We start from the raw sequence: 17,495 nt of genomic DNA on the forward strand, positions 1-17,495 counted from the left end.
TGCCTTTGAAGACTGTGGGAGTCCTCTGAAATCAGCCGAAGCAGCGTCAGGCCAGTGGGACTGCAGTGGGAGCGGAGGTAGCAGAGCAGCAAATGCTTTTGAAATTCCCACCCAGAATGTCTGGGAAAAAGCAAGATTATTAAAAAAACATTAAAAAAAAAAAAGCATGGCTGAATTCATCAATGTAGCCAACACCAATAACACCGTGCAGTTTATGAAGAGAAAGGGAATGCTGTATATTTATAGCAGAAGAAAGACCTGTCAGACTTGGTTCAACACGCCTTTGTGTTGTACTACGTGCTGATGGAGGGACTGCATCCTGCTGAGAAATTAAAGAGAAGCTGCTTGCAAATATTGCAGAGACCATAAATGGAAACCATATGAGTGCACATCAGTCTTTGTCATACAGCCTGAGATTGGATTTGTGTCCTGTTATGATAGGAGAAGGTTAAAAAAATAGTAATTTGAGTGTTAAATGTATTGTAAGACTAATTTGTAAGATATAGTTCTAATATGCCTAATATTTCACAAGTTCCCAGGTTCAACATAATAAATGAAAATTATAAGGGACTCAAAAGTTGCCTACTCTACCACTCGGGTAGTTGTTTTGTTTGTTGGTTGTTTTTTTTCCCTCTGTAACGAAACTATTGGTTTACACACCACCTGGTGGTAAATATCGCTGATAAATTTTGGGTCAGTCTTTTAAGGCTTATTTGTGAATTGCCCTAGGTTCCTATTAAATGGATGGCCTTGGAGTCAATTTTACACCGGATTTATACTCATCAAAGTGATGTCTGGAGTTATGGTGAGTCTAAAACCAGTTATAATTATTGCGAAGGGGTTGGAAAATTTCAGGATTTGCTAGTGACTCTACACAGTCATTTTTCTTCCTCTTATGAGAAGACTGAGAGATTAAACATAAACAATGGGCCCAAATAACCTATTCAATAAAGTAAAATCCCCACGAAATTACATGCTAGTGAAGTATAAAATGTTTTGCAGAATACGTTTTCAGATGATGAGCCCTCCCCTGAAAGGGGCTGCAGGTAGGAGACTCTGCTGCATTTGCTGAAATTCTGCTGATGCTTTTCTTCAGCAGCTTCACATGAGATATAACTGGGCTGACAATAAAGCCACATAACTAGAGGGAGGACTTAAAACCATCGCCATGCTGTCAGTCAGTGTCAATCAGCATAACTCTGCTGTGGCCTAAAATGTTTGTGCTGTCCTGGTAATGAGAGGACAACACTAAAAGGGAAGCAAAGTGATAACCTCCTAAGAGAATCAATTTTATATTTGATAGAGTTCATAAGCCAGCTTGAAAGAAAGTGAAGCAGAAAGGAAACGTTTCAAAGCAACTTATTCCAAAATTTCCATTCCATGGGCTTTCATATTCCTGGAAGGTATTTAATACAGATGGTCAGATCCTGTGTCCTTTTAGAAAAGTTCAACCTCTGGTCCTCTTAATCTGTTCATGTATCTCGGCATCCAAAATCTTGTTTTGTATCCTAAGCTACCAGGCAATCACAACAGCTACATCACAAGAGTACATGGTATGCAGCAAACAACACTGAGGCAGCTGGTTTATACATCTTCTAAAAACTGTTCTTACTCGTCTCCAAAGAGATTGTTTTGAAACAAAAATACAGCTTCCATTTTTAAAACCATTTGCTGGGTTGGAGTCAGGAGGCAGTAACCTGCATTTCCTCTCTATGGAGCTGGGAAGTTTGTGAGATGTTCAACACTGAGATAGTAGCTGAGATTAAAAAAAAAAAAATGCCCCAGAAAGGAAATCATGATGACTTCAACCTGTTTTATTAATTTGTCTCTCTTCAAAATCATGGCAGAAAATGCTTTTTTTGGGTGGGGCTTTGGCAATGCAGTGCCTCTAGGAAAGCCTTCTCCACTCACTGCCTCTCTGTGCCCAGGCCAAGCACCCTGGCTCCCAGCAAGGCCTCTTTCACAGTATTCTATTCCCACCCTGCAGGTGTGACAGTCTGGGAGCTGATGACATTTGGGTCCAAGCCGTACGACGGGATCCCCGCCAGTGAAATCTCCTCTGTCCTGGAGAAGGGCGAGCGTTTGCCCCAGCCCCCCATCTGTACCATCGATGTGTACATGATCATGGTCAAATGTGAGTTCACCTTTGGGGCTTTGGGTGCTAACCTAAGTCAAATAAGTAGCACAGTTGCCTTTGTTATGTCACATTTGTATATGCTGTGTTCTTGGTGACTGCACAGAAATAGGGTTATGTGACACCAGAGGGCATTCCACACCTTGAGCTTTAGCTAGGAGCACAGTATGGTTTCACTAGTCACTAATTCAGCCAACTAATGTTTTTTCAGCATTCACACCACTGGCTGATATTGTTGATTATTTTAAACTGATATTGTCAGGCGGTATAAATCAGCATAACACCACTCACTTTACCTGATACTCTGGTTTTGTATGTCTAGAAAATAAAATTAACACTGCCTTCTTCTCCAGGCTCTCCCTTAGTTCAGTGATATGCCTCCCCCTGCCATCACACACACGGATTATGTGTTCCTTTTACTGAAGGAGTGCTGTGAGCACAGGCACCACTGTAAGGACAGATGCATATGAGGATCCTAAGTTCCTCATCCAATTTCTTCATCATTTTTGGATAGCTCATTTTTAGCACACAGCTGTTGCTGTAAAGCAGCACAGGAGCTGGGGGGTCTCTGAAGCACTTTTTGGTCATTGTTAGGGCACATCAAAGGGCTTCTGAACGGCAAACCCCTTTTCCATCTACATCAGCTACTAAAATGTCAGATTATTACCTGGCTTCCTGTGCATCTCTAGACCATGACTGCTGCATCCCTGCTCGCTACCAGTGGTGTCTGTGAGGTGCTGATAAGAAGCCCACTAGGTGGCATTTAAGACCTTCTCACTGGAGCATGTGTACCTGTTCCTGAAATAGGAGCCACGCTACCATGACTACCCCACAGTGCAGCACTTTTTGGGAGTCCTGGAATGCCCCAGTGTTGCTTTGTCAGAACAGGCACCGCACAGGGTGAGCCTGATCCTGTGCTCACCAGAGCAAGCAGGAAGCAGATCCAGAAGTGTGCACCTAGCTTGGGAGGTGCCCAGACCCAAAAGCAGTGTCCTGAAAACTCCTCCATGGTAATGCTGAACCCTTTTGACACCTCAGCCCTGCCAGCAGCTCCGCTTGCAGCAGTCACGTCCCAGGTCTTCGAAAGACCTGCACTAGAGATCAGTCCTCAGGGGCTGAGCCATTGCGCAGCTCAGCACCTCCATCCATTGCCCTTCCTTTGGGTCAGTCAGATGCAGAAAGCAGGCATTTTTCCAGGCACCTAATCAGGTACCTGTTGCTTTTAAAACACCACCAGTGGAGTGTCCTCATCCCCTTTCACACCATTACACTGAATTTAAGTGCAAGAGCATGAGGATCTAGGGTTTGAGCCTTCCTTCTGCCACAGGACTTGGTCATCCAACTGCTCTAATCACCCCACGTTTGCAGGCTACAGCACAGCCCCAGCTGAAGCTGTGCCATTTCATCTAAAGGAATCCAGGATTCCCAGTCATCTCTTTTATTAGCAGAGTATAAACTGAAATGTTCAAAGTTATTGCACAACATTTTAATTTTTTTTTTTTTAATTTAAGAAGCAGTATTTAAACATATGCAACTTGGAGAAAAATTCAGAAATGGTAGATGCTACTTCTGCAACAGCAACAAACGCCACTCTGTCTAAAAGCAAAAAGGATTTCTTCTTGAATTAGCAGGGGATTGTATTTCTAGCATGGTAAAAAGTCACTATCAATGATGAGATTTTGTTTAATGCAGATTTCAGATAGCATATTGTCACTTCATTTCTTCATTACTGTGGATAGGCTGTTTCTTATGAGTTCCTCCAGACATACTGAGCTTGACATTTATTATTTTTAATTTTAAACACAGGAGTCTCTACATCAGTTCATCAGTTAGTTGATAACAGAAAGTGTGGGTTTCCTAAGTAATCTCACGTGTTAAACCACCAGTATCTATGTTCAAAATCTATTCTAGCGTTGATCCACAATAAGCTGTAGGACTTGTTTTTGTTAAAGTCCGTTTATTAATTAAATACAGCTTAGATGTGGTTAATCTTTCAAAATGTCCCCAGTGATGATGTTTTGAATTTTAGGAGACATCTGGTACAGAGGGTAGCTTCTGCTTTAGGCTTCCCAGGCTTTCACAAAGCAGTGCAGTGAGGACTAGACGGTCAAAGCACCGTAAGTCTGCAGGTGCCTGCTGAAGTTAGTTTGCTTCCCCTGTTTCAAGAGCTTTTTCAGAGCAGCCTAATTTGGACCAGTCCAGCTGGACACTCATTTGGTATCCTCAGGATTTATGTGCTATTATCACTCACGTGGGACCTGCCTGCCCAAGCGGAGATAGGCCAGCAGGAGAGGAGATAGGCTCAGCCTGGAGCTTTTCCAAGATGCCTCCTTCATTCTTCCCAAAACTGCCAAGACATGCATTTTAAATGCTGAAATTCACAGCAGTGGCTGGTGAATGAACTTTTTATGGTGGGCCCTTACAGGTAGATCCTTAACAGTATGTATGGTGCTGTTCTTTTCACTGTTGCATTTTATTTAAGCTCTATGTTTGATCACCAAAACAACTTTATTTGTGCATTGCTTTCCCTGTCATCCCTCCAGGCTGGATGATCGATGCAGACAGCCGTCCCAAGTTTCGCGAACTGATAGCGGAGTTCTCAAAAATGGCCCGTGACCCCCCACGCTATCTTGTTATACAGGTACTAAACCCAATGGTAGGAAGATGTCTGATGGGCATTTAATATGAGGCCCAAAATTTATTATTAATGCATATGAAAACATAGAATATGGATGATTTAAGGCTAGATTTGCTGTTGCTTTCCAGGTCTTAATACATTCAGCTAGACCCACAAAAAATTTCAAGACCAATCACTATTTTCTTAGTACTGGTCCCAGTCTAGGACCAGTAACAGTCCATACTGCAGTCCTGAGAGGAGAACAGAGTTTGATCCTCTTCAAAATGCAGATATTTTACAGCAGCATAGATGGAGATTGCAGGCCCAAATTCCACTAAACTCTAGGTAAATTCGGTTAAACACACAGATCAAGATTTTACATGTTGGACCTCTCACTAAACTACTTTGTCTCTCAGAGAAGGGGAAAATGAGGGCTTGAAGGGAGTCTGTGAGTCCTCTCTCACACTGACTTTTCTCACAGGGAGATGATAGGATGCACTTGCCTAGCCCTACAGACTCCAAGTTTTATCGCACCCTGATGGAGGAGGAAGACATGGAAGATATAGTGGACGCGGATGAGTATCTCGTGCCACACCAGGGCTTCTTCAACAGCCCCTCAACATCCCGCACTCCTCTCTTGAGTTCATTGGTATGAAACTTTTCCTCTGTGGAAACATGACAAGCAATTTTAAGAGTGAACTGCTTCTCATAATGCCTGTATTTTCTTTCTCTCTCTTTTTAAGAGTGCAACTAGCAACAATTCTGCTACAACCTGTATTGACAGAAATGGGGTAAGTGGGGTGACCTTTAAAGAAGGAGCAACTTCTCCTCTGTGGATCAACTTCTACAAAACAGTCCCTTTAATACTGATTTTCTCTACTTCAAACCTAGCAGGGACACCCTGTGAGGGAAGACAGCTTTGTCCAGAGGTATAGCTCAGACCCAACAGGCGCTTTCTTGGAGGACAGCATAGACGACAGCTTCCTGCCAGCCCCGGGTGAGTACCTCTCCTGTGTTTCCATCCCACAGCCACTCATTCACAAGCCATTTGGTTGTGAAAATCATCATTGTCCTTCCTTTTCTGTAGAAAAGAAGCAATCCAAATGCTTCCTACCTGTTTTGGTCAGTAAATAGGAGTGAAAATGTGTGCACATGTCCTTTTCCTAGACTTTTTCTGGCTGCTTCTGGCTGTTTCTCATTTCAGTTCCTTCACCAGCCAGGTTCTGCGTGTTTGCCATGTGATTCATCTGGCCAGGGAGTTCACGTGCGTGGTTATGTGTTTAAAGCTTTCTACCACCCCTGCACTTCAGAAAATATCCTCTAAAAACCAGGTTTCACTGCTTAAACCATTTGAGCAATATAAACAGCTTTCTGGTAGTTTCACTGCTTTCAGATGTTGATACGTTGAAGGCAGCTCACAATTTCATGTGGACTTACAGGTGGTCGGAGAGCAAGCCAGTGAGCACCAAGGGAACTGGTGCTGGGTTCCGCAGCTCTGGTGCTTTGTGGCCTTAAAAAAAAACCCAACCAACCCTTCCAAGAGTACACCACAACTAAAAAGGGTGAAAGACCCTGCAGGGGGTAGCATTTAAGTGAGATGTGGAGTCTCTGTTTCTGCCAGTCCTGTATTTTGTAGGGACTTTCCTCATCTCTAAACATTTTTCTAGGGAAACAGCTTCTGGCAGAAAGCTGCCTGACTGCAATTTCAGAACAATATCTGGGACATAGCCACCCCCACATCACTAAAATCAGCGGTAGCTCTTCACTGTCTCATGGTTCAAGCCATCTTTCTGCTGCTCTGTAAACCAAATTCCTGAAGGTGAACTTCAGGGCAGCGTGTTTGGTGCCACGGCACTTACAGTCCATGCCTTTGGCTCTCTTCCACTCCAGGAAGTTCAGTGAGATGCTGTGCATGAAAAGCAAGTGGCAGCTGGGTTGAAACTACACCTTGAGTGATAGAAATGGCTGCATTACCTGTATGTCTTCATTTTCATTCCTTCTCATTTTTATCTTCTTTTTATTCCAGAGTATGTAAACCAGTTGGTGCCCAAGAAAGCATCTGCCTCAGCAGTCCAGAATCCAATCTACAACAACTTCTCACTCACAGCAAACTCAAAGGTCCCCATGGACTCCAGCTACCAGAATTCACACAGCACAGCTGTGGACAACCCCGAGTATCTCAACACCAACCAGTCTCCGCTGGCCAAGACAGTCTTCGAGAGCTCTCCATACTGGATCCAAGCGGGCAACCACCAAATAAATCTGGACAATCCTGACTACCAGCAGGACTTCTTACCGAAGGAAACCAAACCTAACGGTCTCTTGAAAGTTCCTGCAGCAGAGAATCCGGAGTACTTGAGGGTAGCAGCACCAAAAAGTGAATACATTGAAGCCTCAGCATGACCATAGAGAATTTCTTCTTGCAGCAAGGCAAGCCAGGCTCTCGGTGAACCACCTGGCTGTTGCAAGAACGGACTCTCACTGACAGTGAATGGCGACTGCAATGCATCAATAAGCACACCTTTCCTTTTCAGCATGGGGGCTGAAACTGCGAAGCTTATGTGATGGTAGGTTTGGGTCTTTTCTTGCCCATTTCCGGATAATAACTGAGGCCCATAGCCTGCACTTGGCTGCGTGTTGGGATGGAGCAGGATCTTCCTGGATGGAAGAAATACGGATGCATTTCTTTCATTTTCAAATGGTAGCATGGTAAGAAGCCACTCTGGGATGAACTTGAGAGCTGTACACATTGTACAGTCAAATTCCTTTCTACAGTCTGTTTTTTTAAAAATGTTTCTAACATAATTTTTGGATCTTTTACAAGATCAGATGATTGTACTGCTGGTCTGCTATGTGGTGCTCAGATCACCAGCAGGAAAAAAGAAATAATATTACTAAATAGTTTTCCAAAACTCCTGGAACAGAAACAGTTATTCCAAACCACCGGATTTCTACAAATTGGCTCCATATATTGCTTCTTGGCATGAAGAGGAGAAATGCATCTGGGGAACATATGGGAGATTGTGCCCAGGGCAGTATGGAGTGGATCATTCCGGGTAAAACTAGCACAAGGAGCAAAATGGCATGATGCATCACCTACTGACCACTACTGCTAAAAACTGACAGGAGGAACTCACCTCAAAGTCATCTGTACATGGTTATAAAGTGCTCGCTAGTCTGCTTTCTGATGGTCAAACACAAGACTTCTTTTTCTGATCCCTTATGCAGCTGTCGAGTTGTCAAAATGCCTTTCTTCAACAAAACTGTTAAAGATGTTGCCGTAACTGAAAAATGAGGTGTCAAATAATGTTTAACAGACTTTAATTAAATGTCAAGGAAATGCAATGGGGCAAATTGGAGCATTCAAGAGACAGACTGGAAGAGCTATACTGAATTAGACTTGACTAGGGCAAGAAACACAGGTATCTCTAGCCAAGTGGTTTTATTTCCCTTCTTAAAGGGGCTCAGAACAGAAATCATTTTCCCTTATAGATCTGACAAAGAAAAGGGGTGTTACGCTTTACTCACTTCAAGGCAGAATACTGCCCATTGTTGTACTGTGCTGGGGTCTGGTTGCCTGTTCCTTTGCGGTTACATACCCTGGCAATGCAGGAGGGGCAGTGAGAATGAATTAAGGACAGGAAGAATAATCTGGAGTGATGGAAAATATTATCTCCCTCTTCTGAAACACAGGGCTGCCTAGTACTTCTTTAAAATACCCAGCATCATCTTCTGTTTTCAGTGTGGAATAGGCGGAGTAGGCAAGGCTAAAATTTCAGCTTCATAGTATAAATCAATCACAGCAGCAAAAGCAGCTACTCTTTCCAGGGGCCTGTGATACAGAACTTCAGATTCTTCCATCATTAACATTTCTTATGAATGTAGGAGGAGTAAAATGCCTAAAGCGTGAATTTAGTCAGTAATTTAGATGCATCCCACCAGCAGCTTGGCAGTGCTATTTTAATCAAACCACTAGATCAGAAAGCAAATGCACATTTGTTGGTTTTGGTACAAAGGTTGAACTAGTTGAACATTGGCAACTTGCTTGAGGGTAGCATAAGCAGCTGAGTTGCAGAAGATATGTAGTCTATATTAAGTAGCAAGAAATAGTCAAATTTATGCCACCACTGTGTTTTGAATATATCAGTATGTGTTTCAGTTTAAGTATTGCATCTGGAGTCCAGGATCAAGAAGCAAATCCTCAGAACATTGTTTTTACAGATTTATTGAGGAATGAAGGACAAGAATGGTCATGTGAAGTGACCCCTTTTATAAGTAACACAGTGTAAAATGCATTAGCAGCTTGTGTGTGTGCAATAGTTCATTGGCCACGCTATGGTCTAGGGCAGAGCAGTATATTGGGTCAAAATCCAAAGATTATCCTGTTTGGTACATCTGTGCCACCATGACCAAGTCCCAGGCACAGCGGTATGGAGGATGCAATGTTTGACTTTGATTATTACTGTCTTGTGTTTAAAACACTATCCAAAATTCAGTTCCCACACCCAATTAGTGGCAGATTTCTCCTTGCATTCCTGAGAGCAGATTTGTTGTGTTGCTCTCACAAGCGTGCAACATGTACGCACAGGCAGCACTGCTTTTCTCCACCCACCACCCCAGGAGGAGTGTACATAGAACCAAAAAAAGATCTTAACAGAAATCACAGACAATTTTAAATTTGCTAAATCTGTTATGTCTCCAAGCAGAACACTAGAAAATCACATAGTGCACATTCTCCTGCAGAACCTTTCCGACGGTATTGTGCAAAAGAATGTGTTGATGTTTTGTTTTAATCTGTTAGCTAAAACAAGAAAGTGACTAAGAAATAGCAATATGTATCACCAGCATTATATAGCATTAACATTATTTAATAGAGGTTACTATGCTTGCCTATAACAATTTAGGAGGGATTCAGTAGTGACTCATTGCTAGAAACAGGGAGATTCATCTAAAAATTAAGCAATGTAAGTTTTAAAGAGCATCACTTTTGGAATGTATTGTTTTTGATGAAAAAAGCAGGAAAGAGGATGTAGGACCACAAACTCTTAGTGCAAACGTACAGATTCTGGATTGGTGGGATCAGCTGATTTGTAAAGTAGTTCTGGTAAAGAAGCATCCTGTAAATTTGTAATGATTACGTTACATGATTTGTAAATTGGCAGCTCAGTAATTGTTCAAAAGCCAGCAAAAAAACAAAAACTGGGCAGTGTGGTATAGTCAGTGGGCAGTGCCTGCAGGGGCAGATACAGTGGCAGTAGGAGAGATGGGACCGCACAGCTGCGTGGCTGTCGCTGGAGGCATGGGTGCTATGCAGGGTGATGTTCGTAGGGTAACAGACAGCTGCAATGTACCAAATAATGTCCACTCAATAAGCAACTGAAATGGTCTGGTTTTCCCACTGCAGCTCACTGACCATGTAACACAAAGGGTTCCCGTGCAGGTCACAGGTGCTCATAAAGGCGAACACGGTTAGGCAGTGTTTCATGGGACCTTGCTGATGCAATGTTGCATGGAGTTCAGGCTACTGGGACATACTACTAGAACATAAAAGTTGTGTTTTTACAAATATTAGAAAAAAGATACACGCATCTTGAGAGCTTACATAAATCAACATCCAAAAATAACTTGAAAGTGCTGCTGTTGTCTCTCAGGAGATGTGGGTAGAAAATTATTATTTTTAAAATGCAGCTGAATAGGAGAATGTAGCAGGGCACAGCCACTTCTAAAAGCTAAGAGAGTCTTACCAGTCAAGAAAATAAAATTTACCCTTTTTACTGTATTTCTCATGGAAGGCAAAATAAAACCATTCACAAGTTAGTGCTTAGCGTCTCTTAATCATAAAGCAGCAGTTAATATGAAACTGCCTTTGCAATAATAATTTAAGACTTTTAATAACTGCTAAGTATATTAAAATGTAAGTGAAGTCAAGAGTCTTCATCTTTGATGTTTTCCAGTGATTTGTGTACAGTGTCAGTGCACTTGACTTCATTTGGGCCTTGAGTTGTTTTCTTCTGCTTCAAAGGGAATTGGCTTGGAAAGTTTCCTTCATGTTGCAATCCGTCTTGTCGGGTAAATTCATCCAAGAGGCATGGGGCTTGCTTTTGTTTCCAGCTGGCAGGCAACAATGCAGTGAGTTTTCTAGAGAGAGCAGCTGGAAATAAATGGTGGTTTCTGGAATGCCTTAGGGTGATGCCCTGTCCCACCAGCGTCACTGTCAGATGGCCATGTGAAGCCCCGGCATTAGAAAATACAGTCCTGTGGTTTATTTGAAAGGAAGGGGCTTGTGTATTGAGAGTAATGCCAGGGAAGGGTTGCAGCCAGCCAATCCATACCTAAGACAGCTGCCAAATTTGCCCAGGGACATCACTGAGGCCATTGGCTGTTCCTGCAGGTACAGGCAGGAATAGCCACGTGGCTTCTGTCCCTGCTAGGGCTTGAAGCAAAGCCCTCTTGCAGAGATTGCTTGTGCAAAAACCAATGTATGCAGCATTCGTACTATGGGGTGAATCTCTTCTCTTCCCTAGGAGATGCAATTAGGGCTACAACAATATCACAGGACCCCAAACAGCTTAAATAGGTCCCATCACAAGGTGCCTGGGGTGTCCTTGGTCTGTCTGGGGGTGCTCCAGGGTGCCAAGGAGAAACCTTGCATTTCCAGACAAGTGCTCATTTTTCAGATTCGGAGTTCAACATCTCTGTTAGTATGACTGCTGCCTCACCAGATGAGCAGTTACGGTACTCTGGCTTTTGTTTCCCTCTGTGTTTCTCTGTGAGAAAACAGCTGAATCAGGACTAAGTATGAAAATGTACCTGTGTCCTCCTTCCTGATGGAATGGTATATTCATGAAATGTCAAACTCTGTATAACACTTAGCAAGAATTCTTTGTAATGTTTTATCACCACTGGTTCAAATTTTTGTATTGGGATCCCATTTTCTACCTTTCTTTTTGTAAGTGTTATCTCTTTGTTCTGACATACAACTTTTAAGGAGCCTTTTTAAAATAATAATTAAAAAAAAAAGTTTATACAAAAGAAAAACACACCTTCAAGTAGCTTGTCAAATGGGCTGCATTAGGACCAAAGATGTAATGTCTTGTTTTCTTGCTTTAAAGGAAAAGGGTATTCATTACCACTTGACAGCCTCTTTCCACAGGGAAAAGCTACAGATCTCTACTCTTCACTGGGGCTGGGCCAGACCTCCACTAAGCCAAGAGGACTTGACAGGAGGGTGAGGCCTCCATAGAAAACCAAACCAAATATCAGGAGCAGGTATCACTTCAGGGCCAGACCTACAACCTCTACTCCATTTTGATTAATTTTCTACTCAACGCAATAGCTAAACAGGGTCATGGTCAAGAAAAAAGAAACAAATACATGATGATTTGGCTCAGTATCAGGAAAAAATACAATGTGAAGATGAGATATAGCGAGATAATTGCTTTTTATGTGAGAAAGTGTGTAGGCAGGCAGTGAGACTTTAAGCCAATAACACTTCTGGTTATGTATTACTTTAATTATGCGGGGGAGTTGAAATCATGGCACTTACATTCTGCTACAAGTCCTGCCTCTGTTCGACTTCCTGTGTTTTGGTAGATCACCTGTATTACTGTGGCTGCATGAGAATATTACTGTGGCTGCATGAGAATTGCAGGTTGGTCAGAGGTACTGCATGCAACCTCTCCTTCTTATACAGGGAGAGGAGAGTGCGGCAATAGAAGGCTGTACCATAGTAAGTGGTCAAGCAAACCCACAGTAGCATCCAAAAAAAAGGGTTTCCTGAGGAAAAAATTGATAACAGGAGGCCTACTGGCAAAAGACATGCCACTTGTTGCACCACTGAAGTCAGCAGGCAAAATGCCTTGAGCCAAGATTCAGGGCTGGTACTTCACCAACTTTGTTCTCATCCTCTTACAATGGCACAAATGGGGCTGTCTGGATGCGTGACAGCATGGGCCTTGTGGTCTCTCCATACCTCTCGCCTTGAAGTAATGGATTTTCCTGATTAATAAGGTGAAAACCAGAAATGAAACCCGCCGCTAACGACTGGATTGGTTGAAGGTGTTGTTCCTATGTAGCTGATACGGTACGTCGTTTCCAGTTGTGCTGGAATTTATCCAGACCCTTCTCCTTACCTCTCGCAAGCTTGCTGGGGCATGTGCATTTGCAACCACCATCGATGTTATCCTCATATTTTGTGAAAGGGAGTAAATAAAGCAGTTATCTACAATGGTAGGAGGCTTGGCTCACAAACATATGTTGCTTTTTTAATCCTATGTTCCTAATATTGTTCCCCTTGAAATTAATGGGACGTTTAACTTGATTACACTGAGAGTATAAAACAAGGCTAATGTTGAGTGATTTTTTTAAAATCCCTCACAATAATCAGAGATCCTATGGATCCATTGCCCGTTTTAGGCTGCTTTGTATTGATGCAATCAACCGAGTATAAGGTATAATGTCTTGGTTTTAATAAACTGTCAAGCAATATATCCATAGATACAGATGGTACCCTCACAGCATTGTAAAGTTACTCAACTATGAAAGCACTATTTGTATAATAAGAAACTCTTGACTTTTGTATGGTTTAATGGTTTATACTGTTGATCAAAGATTGTTTGTATATTGAGCGATAAAAATGAGGTGTATATTATTCTTTTTAATTGTTTTTAATTTTTGGAGAACTTTTATTGTAATATACTGTTGTATTCGGGGGGAAGAAATACCAGTGGCTAGCTTGTAGGGTTTGTAGCCAGAGAAGAACTCACATGAAGGGTTCTTTATTGATTGACTTAGATTTTTTTTTTTCTGGTAAAAGTTGTCACCTTGGGGATTTATCCAGAGCTTAGTGAAGCTAATAACAGGACCCTTTCCTCTCTCCAAGACTCTTTGGCTCTCTGCATGTACAGCGCTGAAGTTTCACAATGTGAGCAGTAATAAAGCTAACACTTGTGACCATTGGAAGTGCAATATGAAAGCCCAGGTGCTGCTTATCAGGGCACTAATAAAAGCTGCTCTTTCCAATTGCATGGCAGGTTCTCACTTCACTTTTATTATACTAGCAGATGCAGAGTCAAAATAATCCCTCAAAAGCTTATCCATATTATGTGGTGTATGAAGCCATACTGCTGGCCATTTTTGAATTGCATAGCTATGAGCTATGCAACAGCAATGCAGGACTCCCTCGTAAGGAAAGGTAAAATAAAGTCTCAACCAGAGTCACACTGGTGACTTAAATTCTTGTACTACATTATGCAAAAAGAAAACCTCCTGGCAAACCCAGTCAAATGAAGCCCCAGCATTCCCCTGAGTATTGGTGTTTAATTATCCAACTGGTAGAACATGTAGCAGACAAAGGAATTACAGGGTCCTCAACAAAACAGCAAAATACACTGGGTTGACAAAACAGTAAAGAGAGGAGCTGGAACCGTTCATACACATTCAGCCTGGATAAGTCCCTGGTATCATGATCAGTAAATTAAATCATCTTTGTCTTTATAAATGAACTCTGTACACAGAAAAAAAAAAGCCACTACAGCACCTTTCTCATTTTCACCTTTCCATCCAGTCCCTTCCAACACGTAGGCTGCATGTTTTACCAGCTCAACCTATTTTATGCAGAAAAGACATAGTCTTAATCTTCATATTACTGGTTCTCAGAAATGTCTAATGCGTATTAATGCATGATATTTTTATTTTAATAAAAGTAATTAAATAAATCTTTGCTTGTTTGGCACATGATCTCCCCCCCCCCCCCCCCCCCCTTTAGTGATCAGCTGGTTTGGGAAAACTCTATATATTCTAGTATTGATATTATGAAGAATAGTAATTAGTATTAATATCAAGAAGGAAACTGAAATACATGTTGTATGCCCATACACCTCCTCAGTAAAGATGAGAAAACAACTTACAGATTCAAAAGTCTTTATCAGACAGGAAACCTATGTTCTCCGTATTTCACGGATAGGAGAACAGATACAGAGCAATGCCTCTGTACTTACCCCAGAGAGGTGGGGATACTGATGGGGCTAAATCCCACTGCCAAAGCACTGAAAGACAGGAACTTAAAATGAAGAATGGTGTAGGTATAGAAAAGCATGGGTATTTGGGAGGGACGAGCATTCAGAAATTCCACTGAGCTCAGAGCCAACTTCAAATAAATATAAAAAGTGACAAAGGGTGCAAGAGGAGAAGACAGCCAAAGAAACACAGTTGCAGTTTAAACCCCCTGTCTGCCTGTACAGGATATGGTAGGTTAAGATAAGAAAAAGAAAATTGCTGTTTAAAGATAGCAGAGGAATACACATCTCTTCCATATGCTCCATCATTATCGGCAGCAGCACTAAGTGAGCCTCACCCTTTGGCACTCCTGAGCTCAACCCAGGAAAGCAACAAAGCCAGACTCTAAGGAACTAATCTGAAAGGGCGATAAATACATCAGGTCATGTAAGAAATTTCCAAGGCAGCAACTAAAAGAGCCAACTGCTCTGATGAGGCCCCACAATCATAGTTGGACCACCTACCATGGCACCTGGGACAGAGCTGCTTGCCTGCTACAGCAGTGAACATGGAAGGGCTTCACCATTGCTCTTTGGGGCAATCACATTTCAGCAGTAACTGGTCACAGGTGGCCTCACTCATTCTTGTCCTAAGGCCACTGACTGGGGCAACACTTCTGCAGCAGTGTTTGACAAGGGTTATTTGTACTGGGCATGAGTCTGGCAAGAAAGAGGGATCTTGCAGTCACCAAAGGCAGGTGCTGGGAACTGCAGAGAATGTAACTCAGCCTCCTGAGTTTGCTGGCAGAGACAGGCTCAGCTCCTATATCAGCACCCACCTGAGTCAGATCCATGTAGACCCTTGGGAGGAGTGCCACTGGTACAGCAGGCACCAAGGGGCATGTCCTCAGCATGCTCAGCAGGGTGGGCTGGTCTTGCTCCCCACATCCCTGCCCACAGGATGAGGTGGCCTGCTTGGAGCCCACCTGTAAGCATATACAGGGGAGTAAGCTTCCAGTCCCACGACATGGATTATTATTGCTGTTTTGTGGAGAGAGGAGGTGGAACTACAGATCAGGTAGTGTTTTAAATTGTTGGGAATTTAACTCTCTATAATAAGCACCATCTGTGTGAAGTTCAACACCAGAGCTCGTGTTGCAGAAAGCCTTTTACTTTAAAACCTGTTTTCTTTCTAAAGAGAGCAGAAGGTATGTTATTTTAATGTATGTGTTAACCCCAGAGACTGCTGCCTTCAGTGAGTTACAGCCCTACAAAACTCAACTAGCCCAGAAATAGCACAGTGTTTGTCATCTTTATTCAGTATCATATGGGCTTATTTGCACTTGGTTTTTTTTCCTTTTCTTTTCTTGGGGGGCAGAGACTTATGGATTGTGCTAGACTTCACTGGACACTGTCACTCTTAGATAGGAGTGATGGTGATACAAAAGATTCTTGTCTCACAGACAGCTTTTATTTAGCAGGATTTGTACTAGCACTCATTTAACAAGCCAAAGTACAGCGAGTAAGGGTCACAGCTGGTTGTACAGGTTTCCATCTAGCTCTTGGAGCGCATTAAGTCATCAAAAGCAGAGGACCTGTGTGTGAGTTTAATGCTCAGAGATAAGAAATACAGCAAGGTGTGATCTCTACCACTGCCTGTGGAGGCCAAGCCATGCTAGGTCAAACCAAGCTGGGCTAGGCAAAAATGTAACTAGGATGCAGTTCTTGCACAGCAGAGTGGTGAGGTCCTCCAGGCTCAGTGCTCTCCCCTGAAGCCAGACCTGCCACAGGGCAATCGGTGAAAGCACATGCAGCTCTTTGAGCTTTCCAAAAGTAAGCCAAGCTTGCAAAGTCTGCATAGTTCCTGGTGCCTGTAGCTAGGGCTTGGCACTCAGGGTCCAGCTAACAAGAATACTACAATTACCCTGGCTTCTCAGAGCAGCAGAAGGAAAGCTAATAGTGCCCCCTCTTGGAAGAGAAAGAAACTCTCGGCCCACAACTTGCATAGCTTTAAAATAGGTCTCCCAGAAAACAGAGCAGAAAAAAAACTGTGCTTGCATAGGCTATTTATTTTCCTGTGCATTTGGAGTGCAGGTTCATGGTACAGTTAATCCAACCTAAGTACGGGCTGCTGCTGGAAAGGGTCGCCGCACTGATCTGATGGAAAATTAATCCTTCTCATTGGCAGTTTAGTTTCAGTAGACTTGCAATGCAATTGCATGCATGATAGAGCTGACATCTGACATGGCAATGTGCATCCAAAGGACAAGCGTATAAGTGACAAAATTTATAACGTGTCACGTCCTCCTGCCCTCAGAAGCTCTTGTGCATGTTACTGTGAAGCACTCCATTTCCTCAATGGTCAGTTATTGGGTTTCTTCATGTCTTGCAAGGAAAGCAAAATTGTGCAGATGATACTGTGAAGAGTCTTAAAATAATGTGAATAGGCTGTGCCAGGACAAAGAGATTTAGTTTCATTTTTGGTTTGTGATCATTAAACTGCTGATGGGGAGTGGTCTTTGCCCAGCCCTTCTGTTTCACGAAGAGGCTCTAGCACAGATGTATCCCACTGCAGAAATAAAAAGGCCATTTTCAGTGAATGGCAGTTTTAGAAAAGCCACAGTCTTGCCTAATGCAAATAGTGCCTCAGTATATTTTTTAAAATTAGTAATTTTAAAATGCCTGTGTGCCAAAACCTGAGATCTTTTGGAGCTTAGCTTTCTTTTCTATTCACATAGTACAACAGGCT

General features: G+C 42.6%; 1 protein-coding gene across 3 annotated transcripts in view; it reads left to right on the top strand.

The window, feature by feature from the left end:
- Positions 1–14,467, top strand: part of EGFR (epidermal growth factor receptor) — a 165,693-nt gene extending 151,226 nt beyond the window's left edge. For 2 of the 3 annotated variants that reach the window (XM_064443823.1, XM_064443824.1), the window contains exons 22-28: positions 730–805; positions 1,988–2,134; positions 4,678–4,775; positions 5,233–5,400; positions 5,495–5,542; positions 5,643–5,748; positions 6,778–14,467. In XM_064443823.1, the coding sequence (XP_064299893.1) occupies positions 730–805; positions 1,988–2,134; positions 4,678–4,775; positions 5,233–5,400; positions 5,495–5,542; positions 5,643–5,748; positions 6,778–7,154 (1,020 nt within the window). In that variant the 3' untranslated portion in view covers positions 7,155–14,467. The remainder of the gene's footprint in view (positions 1–729; positions 806–1,987; positions 2,135–4,677; positions 4,776–5,232; positions 5,401–5,494; positions 5,543–5,642; positions 5,749–6,777) is intronic. The other variant, XM_064443822.1, reaches the window with a different exon arrangement.
- Positions 14,468–17,495: the final 3,028 nt, after the last annotated feature.

The sequence above is a fragment of the Phalacrocorax carbo genome, chromosome 2 (assembly GCF_963921805.1).
Source record: "Phalacrocorax carbo chromosome 2, bPhaCar2.1, whole genome shotgun sequence".
In the NCBI taxonomy this organism is placed as follows: domain Eukaryota; kingdom Metazoa; phylum Chordata; class Aves; order Suliformes; family Phalacrocoracidae; genus Phalacrocorax; species Phalacrocorax carbo.